The 19040-nt window shown below is 41.5% G+C and overlaps 1 protein-coding gene across 2 annotated transcripts in view; it reads left to right on the top strand.

Moving 5' to 3' along the window:
- The window catches only part of ITPK1 (inositol-tetrakisphosphate 1-kinase), a 151227-nt gene extending 136424 nt beyond the window's left edge, over nt 1-14803 (top strand). For both annotated transcript variants that reach the window (XM_058807929.1, XM_058807928.1), the window contains 6 exons: nt 325-423; nt 2326-2366; nt 5838-6003; nt 7563-7630; nt 9118-9280; nt 14327-14803. In XM_058807929.1, coding sequence (XP_058663912.1) covers nt 325-423; nt 2326-2366; nt 5838-6003; nt 7563-7630; nt 9118-9280; nt 14327-14646 — 857 coding nt within the window. In that variant the 3' untranslated portion in view covers nt 14647-14803. The remainder of the gene's footprint in view (nt 1-324; nt 424-2325; nt 2367-5837; nt 6004-7562; nt 7631-9117; nt 9281-14326) is intronic.
- Nucleotides 14804-19040: the final 4237 nt, after the last annotated feature.

Raw genomic sequence — 19040 nt, 5'->3', positions numbered from 1 at the left:
AAATTATGCTTGAAGGCATAAAAAGATCACAGTTGCTTTTCACCTCACTGGCTAAGTCATGTGCAGTGTGTTCCTAAGCAGGTGATCATTTTTGCTGCCTGTGAAAATACCGGCTTTATATTGTCATTTTAGACTGCATGAAAATTGAGCCTTTCATCTTCTGAAATGTTTCCAGAAACCCAAATTCAGGCCTGGCTTACAGTCCTTTGGGTGCTTTAATATAAGCTGACTATTAAGGGGCAGTTAGGAAGGAGAGAGCTGGTAATGATGCAGCTGAGGAGCTAAACCCCTCATCTTCATTTGAGTCTTTTTATTTTCTTGCAGATGAGAGGATCTGTTCACCACCATTTATGGAGCTGACAGGTGCCTGTGGAGAAGATACATTGAAGCTTATAGAGAAGAATGGACTGGCATTCCCATTCAGTATGTACATGAGCTTTTCTTTGGTGCTTCTAGTAGGTTCTAAATACTGCACATGCACCCCCCCGAAACATAGCCAACATTGTAGGAGTGTGGGTTTCACTGCCAAAAGTGTCAAGAATATTAAAACTTTCCTGAAACAAATGCTCTGAGGCAGTCTGCTTGGAATGTGGAACAAACTCTCTCCCTGTCAGCTTTTACTTTGCCTTTTGTTGATGTTCCTTACTTTCAGCACCTCGCTACAGTAAACATGCATTCCTGGGAAATGCTAATAGTTCTAACAAAGTTAGCCTCTTGCCCTGAACTTGTGCAAGATGTTTCTCCTGCCAGCTGCACTCATTACTTTTCTTCAGAAAATCACTGCCTTGCTGATAATCCTCTTTTTCCACCTACCTCTCCCTTTCCCTGGTCCAGAGTACAAGTATAATCTTAGCGGGTAAAAGAAAGAGGGTTAACACAGATAAGAGACTCCAAGGGCCCACAGCTCAAACAGCTGCTATGAACTGTTTGTGCTTTGGAGCAAGTTTCATTGCAGGGCTTGTGCTTTAATTGGTTCCTTTATTTGATTCCTTGCAGTATAAAGTGTGCAGGATCGTTAGTCGGTGTTTGTTCCCTTGCTGCTTGCCTCATTTGTAAGGTTCAGAGGTAAAGTTGCGTGGAAAAAGCATGTTTTGCCCTCCCTGCCGTCGCTCTCCCAAATGAGGCAGGTCTCCTGAAGATAGGTTGTGAAGCAGTACTTGAAATCTCATGAATGGCTTTGCCCTCCTCTTCACATTCTGCTCTCCATACAGACTGCCTAGTCCTCAGTAGTCAGCAGCATATATTCAGGAGGTCTGAATCAAATGCTCTAAATAATGATGAAATTACAAAATAGCACTGAAAATTAATATACCTTGATATTCTGGGAGTGTTTTTTTCATTTTCCTGTCTCTATTTTTTTCTTAAAAAGGGTCCAGCTCTCCAGAGCACGTCTCTGAGACATCATAAGCCATTTTGTAAAATTTCAAGTTACCAAGTTATTTTGGACTCTAGTGCAGGTTATCTCTCTTTCATAGCTCCCTGTCCTCTTGCCTGGCAATTTGATTCTTCCAACAACCTGAAAAAATGTCTTGTCCTATCCACCCTCTCACTACTTGCAAGATTTCATCTCCTCTCCTTAACACATAAGTAACATCAGCCCTAGTCACTCTGTGAGCCCTAGGGTCTTCAGCTCCTCTCTGGCCTCATAGTAGAAGCAGCTTTTTGTTTCTTTCCTCTAATGGGTTTTACTCCTCCTCTTAATCAAGATGGAGGTGAGAATCAGGATATACAGAGCAGATAAATGTGAAAGAGAAAGAAAAACTGCCAGGCTTTCTGCCTTTTTCTGTCCTCCTCTATGGTTGCCTGTGAAAAATAAGTTATATCTTAGTTTGGTTCAGCCTGTTACATTTCCTGCTCTTCCCTGAAAACAGTGAGGTAAGAAAATAAGTTGCTTTTGACTGTGTCCCAGTTCCTTTGTTTTAAGGAAAGTGCTGTTTTGTGGTACCTAGTGGTGTTTTGTGGTAAAGTAGCTCTAGCCTCAGACAAAAAATTACATAGTTGTAAAAATGCTCTCTGAGTAGACTGGATGGCAATCCTAATACTGGTACTAACTTCTTAGCTGATGCTTTGCAGCTCAGTCCAGTCCTAATAAAGATCTGTGCTTGCACCTTAGTTACAGGGAGGAATTGAGAGAGCAGAGCTTGGAGTAAGCCAGGCTTTGCAGTGATTAAGAGCACTGTTCAAGCAGAGACTGTCACTGGTGTTACAGTCAATGCCTTGGTCTGGTGGACTCCAGTGTCTGCATGTGTGGGTGGAAACAGGATTATAAATGGTTTATGTGTTCTGTTTCAGTGCTGAATTGTCTTTTCTTTTTTATTTATCTAGTTTGTAAAACCAGAGTGGCCCATGGAACCAACTCTCATGAGGTGAGTTGAAAATTTTTGTAGTATTATTCACCTGCTTCCAGTTGTGTCCTGTCCCCCCCTCCCCCTGTGGCGGCTTGGCTGGTGATTTCCAATCCTGTAGTGGGTGGGAAGAGGGCTGTGCCCAAACAACTTTTCTTCCCCACCTCTCCCTCATGTTTAATTGTGGCATTATTTTTTTTAAAATCTGAAATGAAGATAAATATGACTTGAACCTCCTGTCATGCAAGCTATTTTTAGCAGTTTCTACCTTCTATCATATTGTTGCTTCTAGCAGTTTGTAGTCTCCAGTCAGCTTTGTCCAAGAAATCTCTTTCAGTCACTCCTTCGGTAGGAGGTCACTAAATAAAGTTTCTGTCCCAGAAAGTTACTTTTCCAATATGTATGTGGTACAGATGAGAAGTGGGTTTGTGCTTCAGATGGAGCAGCTGGCTCCTTTCCCTGAGGGGGAAGGGAGTAACAAATAGAGCTGGTTTCCAGGCAATGTTCAGTTGTAATAACACAGTGGGATCTGTGGGGAGAACAGGACTGGTAGAACTTATCTGCCTTCCTGTAAGGCAACTGCAGCTAAAATGGTTGTATATTCCTGGAATGAGTGTATTACCTATGAGATTAGCTTCCTCTAAATTTAAGTGCGTTGAGTACTGTTTTAATTCTTTTCCATTTGTGTTTCCTGCCTTCCTGCTTACTTCAGATCAGTTTTGAGAATCCAGCCCTTGCTGCTGGCTCTCCTAACTCCTGGCTTCCTTTGTTAACAACGTGGCCATCAGTCCAGGCTTCCCAGCTGCTCTTGAAATGCGCACTACAAGACATTGCTGCAGTGTCTCTGAGAGCTGAAAACCCTCAAGTAAATTGTAAATCTAGATAAGCAGAATGGCTGTGGCTGAAATCTTGACTGACCAGCACTTCTTTTAAAGATGCAGTGAGATTTTGCAGGCAGGCTTTACCTTGGCTTATTTCACAAGCCAACAGACAGTTCTGTTAGTTTGTTGGAGCAGCTGCTATAAATTTTTGCTGTCATTCCTAAGAACACTTGGGTACTGGATTTTTAATGAATTTAAGACTTCAATTTTCCTGCTGATTTTTCTGTCAAGAGTTCATCTGCAACTGCAAACTGAAACACATGAACTTCTCAGTACTTGTCCAGTTAGGCTTGGACTTAATTTCCTTGGTGAATCTTTCTTTGATCTTCTTTCATACAGTGCAGACACATCTAAGCCTCCTGCCAGAGCAAAAATTAGGCTAAAATACACCCATGGTCTGCACTTTATCACAGGAACTTATGACAAGAGATTAGGGGGACCCCTGGAAAAAAGCCTGAAATCTTGCATAGTGCTTTACATAGTAGTAGCAGTAGTCACTTTTGGAGTTGCTGAGTTCTCAGGAGTGATCCAAAACTATATCTATGATCAGAGTGGGACTGTTTTGGAATTGTTTATGGTCAATAATTACAAAGGAAGCATAGGATAAATACCTGCTTACAGCACAATCTGTCTAAAGGATGGAGCATAGGTCTAGAAGCAAGAAATTGTTGTTTGTTTTGTTAATGACTCCTTGTCTGGCTTTTGGTAAATCACTTCATTTTTTTGTGGATATATTTCCAATGCAGAGCTGACACTAAAATTAGAGCACTGACCAGAAACCTGCTTTTCTTCATAAGATGGCTGTTAAGAAAGTTCAAGTACTAGCTAACAGGGACAACTGAAGGTTCAGGCTTGAGTTTAAGTTTGGTGCACGAGTTAGGGGGTTTGGTGTGTGAGTTCACCAGGTGAGGCTGGCAGACTCCATTTTTCTCATGTGAGTACATGCTGTTGTTAAGCTGGGGTGGTGTCATCCTTTCTGTGGTGTCCCTAGTTCCACATGGCCTCTGCACTAGCAGTGGCCTCAGCAGCTCAGCACCATTTGTTAAACTGGAACAGAGATGTTGGCTGGAAGTTGTGCTTCCTGGCTGCCAGTGAGTCAGAACATAACTAACCTTTGGTAAAGCTGCCATGAGAGACCCATAACCTGAAGAAATGTATCCAGAATTTCTTCTGAGCATTTGAACAGACAAGAAGGAAAAGGCAGAGAATCACTGTGTTTTTTGAGACTGACTTCCTTATGGACATTGTCAGTAAAAATTCTTGGTGCAAATGTTTTGTTTTGCCTTCAAAAGCGCTCTGCATTTATAATGAGAAATGCTATTTGAAAATTATGATATCAAGTATTGTACCCACGTTACTGCCAGACACAGCAGGTCTGTGCTAGATGACAAAGAGCAAGTGCACCCTGCAAGCAAATTCTTGGAGCTCTATTCATGCATGTTAAAAGCCATGAGACATGGCAGTGAACCGGCGTAAGGCACCCCACAGGGTTTATATGGGCTTGTGCTAATCCACGGGGCTGCCAGCACAGTGCTGTGCAGAACAGAGGCCCCACACAGCTTCCAATAGTCATGGTCAGTGCTGTGCTGAGAAGATAAACTCCTAAAATAGGCTGAACCTGTTCATCTTATGTTTATTTGTGGGAATGAATTAACTAATAATGGAATAGAACACTACAGAACAGCACAGTTCTTGCCAGTGTGATGTTGTAGACACTATAATGCAAACAGTCCACACAAGAGGAGGAAGAAAGCAACGTTTTTTGCCACCAGTAAGACAACTGTGATGTTGTTGCTGTGAATCATTTTGATGGATGATTCTGTCTGTTAGAGAAATTTCTTGCACGGGTTGTTACCACTCACAAATTCACTCTGTGCTGTGTAATAGTGACAGCAACAATATCAGCTGTAAGTAGGTACTGAATGCACACATTGACTTGAACAAAAAAAATGTTAATCTACTGAGTTATTGTGCATGTGTGCAGTTATTTGATCATTCATAAGACCCAATAAATGCCTTCTTTTTTGGCATATTTATTCCAATGCTCTCAAGAGGACTATCTGTTTAGAGTAATAGGGTGAAACCAAGCAGGAAAATTGATAGGTCAGCATTTCTCAGCAGTAAGAACTACCGGAGTCTGAGAAATGTTCTCTGATTGTGTGGGTGAAGCCCTGGTGCTTAGTCTGTTGCAACTGGGCTGAACCAAATCAGGGAAATAGATCTTGGGGAAGAATTCTTGTAGTTAGTGCACAGAACTGTTCCTTCTGTTGTTCTCATGATACAGGCTTGTATTCAATATAAACTTTGTTGTCTGTGTTGGTGAGATGTTTTATCTCTTTGTTGTACCTGCAGTTGCAGTAACTTCCCAACTAAAGGCAGCAAATGAAATTGCAAAGTGCTGTGAAAATGTTGATAGAAAATGAAAGCTTCACTGCCAGTAGTGTTTGCAGAGCTGTGTGTCAGTTAAATGAAACACAAGATTTAAATTTAACACAGTTAAATGAAATAGAACAAGATGCAGAAAAGGAGTTGTTCCCCTTGTTGCTAGTCAGGTGTGGGTAAGCATGAAATATTGGCAGCCTTTTGCACAACCACGTGTGTGTGTTTGCAGATGGCGATCATCTTCAACCAGGAGGGCCTCAAAGCTGTTCGCCCCCCCTGTGTCATTCAGAGCTTCATCAACCACAATGCTGTGCTCTATAAAGTGTTTGTGGTCGGGGAGTCTTACACTGTGGTGAAAAGACCATCTTTAAAGAACTTCTCTGCAGGCATCTCAGGTACGTTGTACTGATTGAAAAGAAAATGTCTCTTTTTGCAGCCTCAGGAGGAAACATCTCTGAAGAAAATATCTGTGAAAAAACTGCTGCAGTGAAGGCAGCTGGTTTGGACATGCCATGTTTCCTCTTCTGTATTATTTCAAGAGAAAGGGAGATAACTCACCTGCTCTGGAATGCATAGGAATGGCATTCATATAGTAAATATTTATGCAATGGTAACCTGAGTCTTACCTGTTAGACCCTGTTTTATGTCATGTGGAAAGGGGGAGAGGGAGAGAAGTTCTCTCCTTTCCCACTAAGTTCATGTGTCATTTGTTCCGGAACTTGTTTATAAATGTGCTTTGGAGAGAATTTCCTGGATTCCATCATTTCAGCACTTCCTCTCCCTATTTTTACCTAGAATATGATGTGTGTGTTTTGAATTAAAAATCACTTGTGCTCTCCCCTAAATGAGCCTCCCTCTTCATGTGAGGCCCAGTGTTGAAAATCTTGCTGGGAAGTGTCCTTTGGTTTGTAGATATCAGCTGTGTTGGGGAGAAGGAGGAATGGACTTGTCAGTGAGGAGAGTGATTCTTCTGTATGTCATTAGACAGCCACATTTGAAGGGTTTTTGCTAAAGATTACTTAGATTTCCTTTATGGAAAAAAGGTCCTTTCCAGAGGACTGCATTCTGTGGCCCACCAAAAGCATAAAAAAATTAGCAGCACGTAGATGGGAGCAAGCATGATCTGATAGCAACTGGACAAATCCAGGAGGTGAGGATGGGATCAAACTAAAGGAGATGAATGACCAAATGCTAATTCTTTGTCACTTTTCTTAGTGTTTTTGGCTAATCCTAATAAGTCCATGTATGCTCACCACTGCATTTCACACACAAAGATTTATTTTGTTAGTATAGGTGTAGAAGGATGCTGCTGGAAGTTCTTGTCTGTAGCTGTGTGTGCCTGTGTTTACATTTAGGTCTGGTCTATATCCTGATCAAATTAATTAGGCCAGAATCTGTGTTCATATAAACTCTTAGGACAGTGACTTCTGTCACCTCAGAGTGTCTTCTGCATTCCAGTGGTGCCTCCAAAATAAGGACAGGTCCTGGCCACAAAATGTATTGCTTTCTGCCATGGTCACAGTGCCCTGCCCAGTTCACAGGGCTCTCAGTGTAGCCCGGGTGCTACTGACCTACCCCCTGCAGTGATTGCAGCTTCTGTCATACACCTTCCCCTTGGGACTGTCAATTTGAGTATAGCACATTAGTAAAAATTAACTTCATTATCTGACTGAACTTAGTTAATTTGCTGTGGTGAAGGAAGGAGAACTGATTTCTGTTTACCCAGCGCACGGTTCTATTTATCAGTGGTCCGAGAACCGTGGGTTATCTGTCCATGGGTCCCTGCCTGTGCAGGCAGCCAAGTGCCAGCAGGCAGGAGAGCCCTGTGGGTGGGGTGGATGGGTGAGACCAGGATGAGATTCATGGGGCTGCACTGCCACCTACTGTTCTTTGTACTGACCTTTGGAAATTAAAGTCTGGTATAAAGTTATTTACAACCTGTTTTTAATTGCAGACAGAGAATCAATATTTTTCAACAGCCACAATGTTTCCAAACCAGAGTCCTCATCTGTCTTAACAGCGGTAAGTACACTTGGTCTTTTTCCCTCTAGTGCAGCTGGAAACCTATCTAATCCTTTCTTATGGAAGTGTTAGTAGCTAGTGACTCTCTTTCACAAGCTGTCTGCTTCTGTGTTGCAGGCTGAGGTCTGTTTGGTACCACGAACCAGCATGACTGGGTGCCCCTCTGGTTTTCCTTACCGAGCTCCGGTGAGGAAGAGCTTGTAGCAGGGATGTTCTGCTTCCCAAACTACCCAGGGCTAATCTAGGCAAAGGGAAGAAGGAGATTCTGAATGCAAACACTGTCCAGAGAGATTAATAAGCATAAATCATTCTTTTAGGACTCAGTTCTGTGAGGAAAGACAAACAGTGAAAATTAAAGCTTAGAAACTGTGTTGGCACAAGGCCACAGAGGGCCAGTATTTGTCTGCCATGTGAACATGCCTGAGCGGTGACCATGGGACCATTTCTGGATGTCCTTTGAGACCAGCAGTGCCAGCACACTGCACAGTTTCATGCTACCATTATCAGTCCTTTTAATAAGATTTGGACATATGAACCTCAACAAGTTCTTGGGCACTCAGCTACTGAAAAAGTCACTTTACAGCACTGGGTCCTTTCAATCTCTTGAGTCTTGGGATTCTTTTCTGTTTCACAAGTTCTGCTGGGAACTAGTTTTGTATTTTATTTTGAATTTTGTGTGCAACACTGGTAGGCATGCTAAATATTAAAACTGTAGTTGTGCTAATCATAAGTCCTTTTGTGGTTATGCTGAGGGAGAAGCCATTACTAAAAATTTGCCTTCAGACTTAGGGAGTGTGCTCCTGTGGTTTACTTGCCATCTCACTCATACAAATGTGTATCCCAGTCATGCTTCTGTAGGCATAACAGCATACTTCTGCTGTGTAACATGTTGTTTGAAAAGCAAAGAATAGTGCATCCTCCAGTCATAAGTAACCTAAGTCACTCATTTTAATAAATACTTATAAACTAATTTGTACATGAAAACCCACATAAAGGGTATGCTCTGCCCTTAAGATATCGGCTGAGTTGTATTGTATGAGAGATTATTGTATGATGCAGATTAAACTAACAGCACGAGTCTGTCTTGTCAGCCCTTTAACACAGACCTTGATCTACACTGAAAAAATGATGATAGCCAGGACTTGTACAGCACAGGGTTAAATATGCCTCCTGTATATGTTTTTTAAGGTGTTGATCTAGTCCTTAAAATAATGAGTGTGATTCTCCATTCATCCATACACTGCTTTGCTTCTATAGTTGCACCAGTATGAAAAGGAAGAACTAGATGCTATAGAGCAGACGAATTTCCAGTTTAGGAAGGATTTTGAATTATGAAAGCAGTTTCTCTCTGGTATCTTTCTTTTTTTCATGCCACTGGTTCTCTGCAATTAGATTTGGTGGATATGCACCTGGAAACTTCTGAAAATCAATCTTTCCACTAAAAGGGCTCTTTGAGTCCCTTAGTAATGTGTCTCTTTCCATTACAGCTGGATAAAATCGAAGGAGTATTTGAGCGGCCAAATGACGACGTCATCCGGGAAATCTCCAAAGCGCTGCGGCAAGCTCTGGGAGTTTCCCTCTTTGGAATTGATATCATCATTAACAACCAGACTGGGCAGCATGCAGTCATTGATATAAATGCATTCCCAGGTAAGAAAGACCTTTACACTCCTGCTTTGTGGAGCAATTTTTACTGCTGTTGTCTCATATTGCTTCCCAGGCTGGGGGTGGGACAGCAGCCACCAGATGGTTCTGAGATCAAATACAGGTCAGTCTGGAAAGGGAAGAACCCTTATTTAGATATGGAATTTGCATCTGAAGTATCAGCTTTTAGGAAATATGGTCAAATTTTAGTGGCCAGTTGTAGCTGTTGTGCCCTTCTGTGCAAAGGGAAACTCAAGAACTGCAGTGTGGGACTGTGTGCTGGCACCTACCCTTTCTCAGCCTAGCCCTCATTCTGAAATGAAAAGAATACTAAATTCTATTTTAGTAGAGCCTTTAAAGATTACTTTTTCTTTTTTGAGACTCTGGGCCATTAAAAAATGAGAGGGTGGAAGAAACAAACTGTTCCCTTGAAAATTTCTTCCTGTGCAAATTGATTCCCCACAAAAAGGCATTTGTGCACAAAAGCAATACCAGGAATCTGAAAATTATAAAATTGCGGGTGCACAGAAGTTGCTGTAGAGAGTTCGTGTCCTTGCAGGTTCTCATAAGTGCGTTCTGGAGTCTATGGATGGACTAGGGCATGTAGAAATGGGTAAATTTGTCCTCCACTTTTTTAGTGCAACATATGTCTTGGAAACAACTAAACAAGCTCCTTGATCATCAGAATTGTTAAAAGGAGCTGTAAGTGTGAATAAGAGTGAGGCAGTAATGGTCTGTCACTGATGCTTAATTCAGTAGTCTAAGCCAGGAAAATAACCCTGCTGTTTTGCAGGGTGTTTTTCTCTCTGAGAATCTCCTCTCATTACCTGAATGGGGGTGTTTGTTTCATGAGACTTACACAGGCTGTTGTGTAGTTTCTTTGACCCATCATTGAAGACTTTTAAGTTTTCAATATGGCTGTGGTGTCTTTACATCTACAGGTCTTGTCCTGAGCTCCCAATCTCTTCAGTTTTTCAGATCAGGTCCTCATTCCTACTGCCCTGTAGTGCCTTGTCTGTCTCTCTCCACAGTGACTGGCTTCCTCCTAAAACTCAGCTCTGCTATCCTCAGGTCACTTCCCAGCATGGTTCTACCACATGGTGTTATGCAGACCTATGAAGTTTGCAGACCTATGAAAACATTCACAGACCTATGAAAACACTTTAGGGCAGTGAAACAACCTAAATTGGGTGTTAGATGGAACCATATCAGTTTTAATAATAGGATTATATTTCAGACATTGGGTCTTGAAGTTAGTGATAGAGGACATTCTTTTACAATCCTGTATCCTGCATTTTGGTTTAGTGCTTAATGTTTTGGGTTTTGGGTGCTTTTCTTCAAGTATTATTTTGGATTTAGTACTTTGCACAGACTGAAATTCTCCTTCTTGAAATGTTGAAAACTCCACATTGGGAAACAGCAATGTGGCAAACATATATTTAGACACGACCAATGACTTCTTGTTGTCTCTTAAGTTTGCAGAACTGCTCTGCTCTACTTCTGCCCTAAGGCAGTAGTTTTCAAAATTCAGCCCAAGTCCTGCATGTCAGCCTGCACAGTAATTGGTCTTTGAATTAATTGTGTTTTAGTCCTTGCAGGAGACTTGGGAGCACAGGGAAGTTTCTTATGCACTGATCTACATCATGTCTCACACAGCAGATTTTTTGGTGGTAACTACTGACTTTATCACTGTGGCTGAAGACCAGTTGGAGAAAAACTAGAGGATAGCAGTAGGGCCCAAACTACTCTGAAAAGGGAAGGGGGAGAGATGCCCTTTAAAGAGTATTCACAGCCTCTTTCATGGAACTCGAGCCATGGCTTGGGGCCAAAGCCTTATCCAGCTGCCCAGAGGTTTGCTGCCTTTCTTGGGTGCTGTCTTCAGTGTTTACTGGGCTTGAAGCTTGTTTGAACCTGCCACTCCATGGATGTCATCTGAGATGAGTTTAATGACAGAATTGAGAGCAGGTGTACCAGTAGGAGGATGTTGTCTGTTATCTGCTCCATTATCACCAGCAACTCTCTAAAAAGATTTTAAAGATAAATGTCTGAAAGGCCTATTGTGTGTTTTGTTATGTGGGAAACTACTGGTACTATATTTAGCAGTGGTTACCAGCTGAGATATTGAGCTGTAGGCACAGTCACGTAGCCTGTGGGAGTTATGTTTGTCTGACCTCAGATAAGTGAGAGAAAAGTTCCACATAGCCTTCTGTCCTGTGGTTGTGGCTGAGCTCACCCAGCCCCAGCAGCTGCAGGCTTGCACCATGCAGGTGAACTGCTGGCTCTGGTGAATCTGCATGGTAGCTGGGAGCATCAAATCTGAACGTGCATTTTGTGTGTGTAAAAACATTGCTGCAAATGCAGGATATGGGCTGTCCATTTCTCTCTGGCCAAGGGAACATGCAGAAAAGCCAAGTGTCCCAGATCAGGGAGAGTCTGAAAAATCAGGCAGGTAGAATCTGATATGCTGGCTTAAAAATGCTCGTAGACACTTGCCTCCACCAAAGCTTGCAGAGGTGGGCACTTGTTTTCAGACGCATTGCTGGGTGGACATCTTTCCTATCTGTGCTCAGCCAGAGGACTCTGGAGACTGTTCTCAGTATAGCAAATTTCAGGCATCTTGCAGACAGGCATTTACAAAATTGTTTCAAGTGGGCAGTGCTAGGATAGCACCTGCTGGAGCACGATTCATGCAAGTTGTTTTAGGCATCCAAAAGTTATATCCTCCCACTGATTCCCTGTGTAACACGAATCCCAAATTCGCTGCCAGTAGTTTCTGAAGGTGTAATTCAATCTGCACTTCTTGATTTTGTTATCATTGCAGCACAGTGGTGTCCCACAACTGACTAGTTTGAGAAGCCTACAGGAACCCTAGGTGAACCCAGTGAGGCAATACCCACAGTTTGCAGCCTTCCCATGTGTCCTGTGAACCACAAGTTGAGACAGCTAATAATCTTCTCAGCTAATTCTCTTCCTCCCTTCCTTCTATTTCCTTTTTACAAGTTTGTGAAGTTTCTTCTGAGTGACTGGGCAGAATTACTTGGGCATTTCCACCCAGTGTGCAGAGGGCTGGCACAGAGAGAGCCTGCCTGTTACATACAGCTTCCTTTCACTAATATCTGCTAATGTTAGTCTTGATTTCAGGGCAGAATAACTGTTAGTTCTGATTTCAGGACAGAATAACTGGCCATCTTATTCCTATTAAATATTTAAAGCAACTTCTTTGTGAGTTTCCCAGGTGCCCTCCTACAAGGCTAGTTTGTCTTCAATGAGCAGACACAGAACACTCTGGGGTACTATGGATCTCCTTGCTGAATATTAAAGCTGTTACTATGGAGATGGCTTATTCCTGGGGTGTTTGAAGCACTCTGAGTGGATTTGAAGGCTAATCCCATGGCTTTTACATAAGCAAGAAAGCGTAACAAGCACTTCTGTCCAAGGGGTGGAGATCCTTTTCTGACTCCCATGGCCAGCCCCAGGAGTCCTAGTTGACCCCTGCCAACCAGTGATTATCTTGTGGGGCACTGGGAAACTTGGTGTTTTGAAATGAGAGATTTGTTTGGTGAATCCCTTCAGGGGCCTCTGAGAAAGGAGAACTGCGAACTGTTGCCTCACACTGCTGATGTTTTGTGTGACCTGTTAAGTATCTAGGAGAATTGGGACCAAGTGAAATAAAATCCAAAGGAATGTAGCAACCTAAATAGGAGTTAATTGGTTGACCTATGGCTTATAAATACACCATAAAATCCCCACATTTATTATAGGTGAAATTATAGTCCTCATGTTTTCGAAGAAGTTGGGTTTTTTATTGCCTAAGGAAGTTGGTCTTTACAGGACAATGGAAATTAAAATTTAATTAATTATGGATCTGAGGAACTCTTCTGCCCAGTTATAACATCACTAAAAGTGTTTTAAAGTATGCATTTACTTCATGGTCTCTGCTTCTGCTCATGTGCTGCTGTGTGAATGTGTGCTATTCACATAGGTCTTTTAAACTTATTGCTTCAGTTTCCTGTATTAATGGCAGGTCACTTCCAGAATACTTTAATAGACATTTTAAAACAACCAGCCTATCTCATTGAACAACACTGAACTGACAACAATTTTAGGTAATGCAGTAGCAGTTAAGATCCATTTCAGGACATTGTACTCATATGTTGCATGTCTGGTTCAATTTTAAAATGAAATTCAATGATAAAACTGTGCCCGTAGCACAGTTTTTAGAATAGACCCAGAAGCTCTGTACACCTGCCACCATTTGTGTTACCAAAAATGTCATGTCTACTGACAGGTCATGACTGGTATTTGAGCAACTGTTTTTACCAGGAAACTTGTTATTAAACTGCATTGTAAATTGTCTGGAATCACTTAACAGAACATGCAGGAAGGTGGTTTCAGTGCTGAAACAAAGGATTGATGTTTCTATCAAATACTGCATCATTGAGATACATTTCCTGTCCCTCAGGTGTTCTGTCAGACATAGCAGCAAAAACATAGTTTTAAGTGTCAAGTTTGATTAGGTTACACAAGCATTGCTTCTTGCTCAGTGGGAAGCTGCCTTTTCTGTAGGGTATAAAGCCAGCCCTGCTGTCCTCTCAGGTTTCCCTAACTGAGGGTATTGCTGGGCAAATTCTGAAGAGGGTCCAGACCCTTAACAAAGCTCTGCACTGGACCTACTTGCCAGAGTAAACTTGGAAATGGTATGGAAAGGATCAACATTATGCCAGAGAGTTTGTAACTTAGGGAAAAACTTGGACTCAGCAACAAACCTAAAATTATATATACTTGGAAGGAAAAAGCAGCAAATCTGAAAGGCAATTGTATTTCTCATTGGAAAAATACTTTTATTGCAAGAGTCTCTGTTTCTCTTTATGCTAATCTCCTTCTGCTGTCACTTAAAATGTTGTCATGGAGAAAACCTTTTTTTATAACCTTTTTATGATCAATGGAGGGCAAGGACACTCCAAGAAACAAACTATTAAAAGAAGCCTTTCAAAGGACCTAAGGAAATGACTTAATTGCTTTTTTTCTCTCCTTCATTTTTTCTCTTTTCAGGCTATGAGGGTGTTTCTGAATTTTTCACAGATCTGCTGAACCACATAGCTGCTGTCCTGCAGGGTCAGGTACCTGAGGTGACCCAGCTAAACCACAGCAAGCTCCTGGCAGAGCAGAGCGGTGGGATCATGGACGAGCGGATATGCTGTGCTAGCACAGGCTGTCTCAGCGTCATGGGAAAAGACTCCTGGATTGTGGAGAGCGAGAGCAACAGCTCAGTAAAACTGCAACACCAGAGACTAGGCTGCAACTCAGCAGTGTCCCCCAGCTTCCAGCAGCACTGCGTCGCTACGTTGGCAACAAAAGCTTCTTCTCAATAACTTGCCGATGCCATGGACTGAGAAAAAGCCCCAGGGATACAGGTTGTGGTCCCAGAAACAGATCAGGCTTTAACAATACAATTGACAAAAAAATAGGGGGGAAAACCCAACATAAAACACAACACAAAAAAGCAAAATAAAAAAACTTTCAATTTGATTTAACCTAATTTGCTGATGAAACGGATTGAAAGGGGAAGCGTGAGAAAGAGATCCAAATCCATTTCGTCAGATTCCAGTTGCAAATCTGTAGTGAGTTTACACACACACGTGTTTTAACACTAGTCCTTTCATTGTGGGAGGGTTGCTCTTTCATTTCTATTATTCTTTGTAATCACTGGTGACCAGCATTTTAAAATCGGACCTCATGCTATCAAGAAGATAATAATATTGAAATGCAGTGTCTGAATGTAACAGTGCTAGAGATTTTTGCCTAAAAACTTCCTGTTCCTCTTTTTTCCACATACGCCATTGCATAAGAAAGCTAAAACAACTTCAGTATCACTAAACCAAATCTCTTGAAACGTTGACCAGTCATGATGTTGGCAGGTAGCTTGCTGTGAAGCCACTGCACTTTGAGTAGGACAGAGCAGCCTGCGTATTCAGGGCACAGAACCAAGGTGACCACCCCTGTCCCAGCTTTGCAGTTCTCCCCCCAGGCCTCAGTGCTTCACTCAGATCAGCTTCCAACCACGCTTGCAAACAGCAACATCTTTTACCCTGAGAGGGAGCCACTATTTAGGTGGAGTCATTTAGTAGATTAAATAACATGCTTTCAATTGTCTGCTAGTGCTGAAATCTTAGAAGAGTTAAGGAAGCAGCTCATCTCTTCACAGGGAGTTTAATTCTCCCTCCATTGCACTTGTGAGGACTCTGGGACAGCTCTGGGAAAAGGCTGGCAGAGCTGTGCTTTTTCCTTGGAGCAGCACACCTGATCTGTGTATACTGAGAGGTAACACAGTCACTGCCTTCCACAGATCCATGTTGTTGTACATTTTTTTCTAAAATATAAACAAAATTGTGTACCTTCATATAAGGTAGAAGTACAGAACCCTCTAGCTTGGAGACCCCATTACTTTGTAGCAAGCTGCCAGGCGAGGCCATATGGTAATTTCCAACAGTGCTGTATCCTATTTGTAAACTATAGCACAGCCAATTTGTATCTCTTGAGATATCTTCTAGTATGGCAGCATCTTCTGCTGTTGAGAATTCTTGCAACTTTTGCTAGTTCTGAACACTATATTAGAAATATCCAAGTGCTAAGAACAGAAACACTATTTTGGTAGAAGTGGCCTTCTCTTCCCCTTATTAGCCCTAAAATACATTTAAGAAGGGTGGTGTTAAAAAAAAATTCCTTAGTTAAGCTCCTAGCTTGAAAATATAGGAATTTCTGTCTTTTGTATAGCACGTGTTCATAAAGCATCTGTCACTGCAGCATTTAATGCCAGTTTGGTTAGTATCATGTGTTAGATGGCTACTCAGAAGGAAAGGGTCTAGAACTTAAAGCCCAGATAGATCATGGACAGAGGATCAACTCTGTAAAAGTTGTCACCACCCTGTCTGATGGTACCAGTCCTAGAGGGAAAAAATTTTCGAAGAGTGTTATGTAGCAGTTCTTTTATGTAAACAAAGCTTTTCCCATAGGAGAGATTGGTCTTCTTCCAAAATGCCATTCTTGGGAATTTCCTGTAGCCAGGATTGAATTTTTCAGGATGATTTACACAACAGAAGATGATTCCACCTCTAGAGGGATTACTAACTTTAAAATACTTCTATAGGGACTGGAAGAACCTTATGGGTGTGGTATCAGTCAGATGCCAGGGTGCTCATAAGCACAGCCAACTTCCTCAAGTGTTGCAGATCAGTTCTGAGCTGGGCACGCTTCACAACCCTTGTATGCTTTGAGGCTGCTGGATCCCGTGTTGTGTGCAGCTTGCAGGTCTTGGATGGCTGTGGTGTGAGTGAGTCAGATGTACATAGGTAAGGGTTTATAAAAGTATTCATGGTAGAGACCAAACCTTTTGTAAAGCCATGACTAAAATGAAATTGACATCTGCAGTTTGGGGTTTGTTTTTGTTTGTTTAAAATAAAAAGTGTTTTTATGTTACATGTGTAACAAAAGATGCCCTCAGGAAGGAACTTGCCAGTGCATATTTTTGTATGGTACTTTCTTGTAACCAGCTGGTAGAGTGTTTGTAGATTTGCCTGTTGCTCTCTTTATTACAATGGCTTGGGCTTTTTTTGGTTTTTTGGGTTTTGTTTCTTTATCGGGTGGTGGGGATGGAGCAATGATGTTAGAACTGGGTTACTAACTCAAGACCTTTCAAACTAAGTATGTTTACATGAATCTGAGTGTTGGATCCAATGGAAATGTCTGTATGCTGTTTCCTAGTTAGAACATCAAATAAGAATTTTATTTTCCTGGCTGCCTTCTGAATTTTGGTTGGCCTATTTTGCACTGCTTTTTTTCTCCAAAATAAACTACTGAAATATAATTGTGCATTTTAAACTTGTTTACAAAAGATTGTTAGAAGTTTATTTTGTAATTCTCTGAATGCTTGCAGAAATACTATATTTAAATATTACTCCAGACCTTGGCAGTAACTAGAAAACAAGTTTAGGTCATTGGTGTGATCAGTGACATTTTTTCCCATAGTCTGTAATTTATTTTTTATTTATCGAATGTATCGGTATCACTTTAATTTACCAGGTGCAGTTATGCAGGTACCTGTTGTGATGTGGCATTACAATAGAGTTTGGACATAAATTACCATGCATTTGCTGTACTACTATATTTCCTTGCAGAAATTAAGGTAATGGCTTGTGTACTAGAATGTTGCTAAATCACAGGGGCAAATTGGGAGACCAATTTGTAAAAGCCAAAACTGTAAATTACCGAGTATCCAGACATACAATTATGTTCTTGCAAAACATTTGAGCATGAGTATGTTATTAAGCTTGTGCTAAAGTGCTTTTCTGAATTGCTGCCTCATTTGGTAAATTCAGGATAGTTTTGATTTAATATAAGCTTCACGGTAAGTTTGTTAATATTCTGTAGTCTTGTCTTTCTTTGTAAAAGTAGGAGTGTAGTAACATTAGATCATACCAGAATGCCCTTGCTCTTAAAATTGCAGACAATCTGAGGAGATTTTCCATAATGTCTGTTTGAATTCTTTTTATTGTGGGTTAGAAAAAGGTTCTCCTGTCTTTTCTGAGGCATAGTTTTTACTGCTGTGCTGATGAGAACAATTGTATCAAAATTACATGGTCACCAGTTAGCTTTTTAGGGATTTATTACTGTTCTGCTTCACTGTTTGAAATCCACAAAAATACCATTAACTTGACTGGAATTTCTCCAGGTTTTGTGTCAGCATGGTGGAGATGAGACTCTGGTTTCCACTGTAATTACATAATTAGCTTCAACAGGTGAAGATCATCCCATGTTGAGGAGTACTTGAGTGGTATTACTGCTGCCTGTGATGTAAAGTCACCCTCTTCCCCCTCTACCTGACTTGGCCACGTTGTGCCTGACTTTGTAGCCTGTGCCAGAACATCCTGATCATTATGTGAAAGCCAACTGCAGAAATGCAACCAAGCCATCAGCATCAGTGCTAGCTCTTGTGGTTTGTGTAATGCAGAACCACTGGGCCAGTGATGTTTTGCCTTTGGTTGAAGTGTCTGGCTGTACAACCTTTGTGCTGAGGAGCTGATAACTGGGCTGGTTGGTAGGTAGGATAAATCCATTATTACTATTCAGACTGTTGTAATGTTAAAGTTTAAACATCTCCCACATCTCCCTCCAATGTGGGAATGTGTCTGCAGCAGGTTGCACAGACAGAAGTCTACCAGTTGAATTTGTTCTCATGGTAGATGATCACAAGCTAAGAACCCAACCCAGAGGCATCAGGAGATAATGAGAATTGCTCAAGATAAAGCCTCAAGTTTTCTAGATGAATTGCGGGCAGTATCCAGCCAGGGAACAACCAGGTGGAGTAGTAGTTGGATAATAGAGGCAGAACACAGTCCAGAAGCAACAGAATAAATGGGGCCAGAGGTGTTACCTGGCAAAAAAAGAGCGAAACAGGAAAAATGCTCTTGTTTTCATCCAGTTAAAAAAATCCAGACTTCTCAGTTCTTAGACTAACACTGATTTCCTCAAGTCTTTGCATGGCAGCAATGACAAGTGATTCAGGCTTTTCCACACACTAGCTTGTAGCCTTGCCTTCCACAGCTGTGCAGAAAATCTTGGATTTTGTTTTTTTTTAGTGAACAGAGTCTGAATTTGTAGCAGTCTCCCCAGGCACACACTTGCGGGAGTTCACTTGCATTACTCTGCTAATTTTTTCCCCCCTCTCCTTTTTAGCAAGAGATGTATTGATTTCTGTATTCAGTATACA

The sequence above is a fragment of the Ammospiza caudacuta genome, chromosome 6 (genome assembly GCF_027887145.1).
Source record: "Ammospiza caudacuta isolate bAmmCau1 chromosome 6, bAmmCau1.pri, whole genome shotgun sequence".
In the NCBI taxonomy this organism is placed as follows: Eukaryota; Metazoa; Chordata; class Aves; order Passeriformes; family Passerellidae; genus Ammospiza; species Ammospiza caudacuta.
The sequence above is the reverse complement of the archived record's forward strand: the minus strand, read 5'-3'. Positions and strand labels throughout refer to the sequence as shown.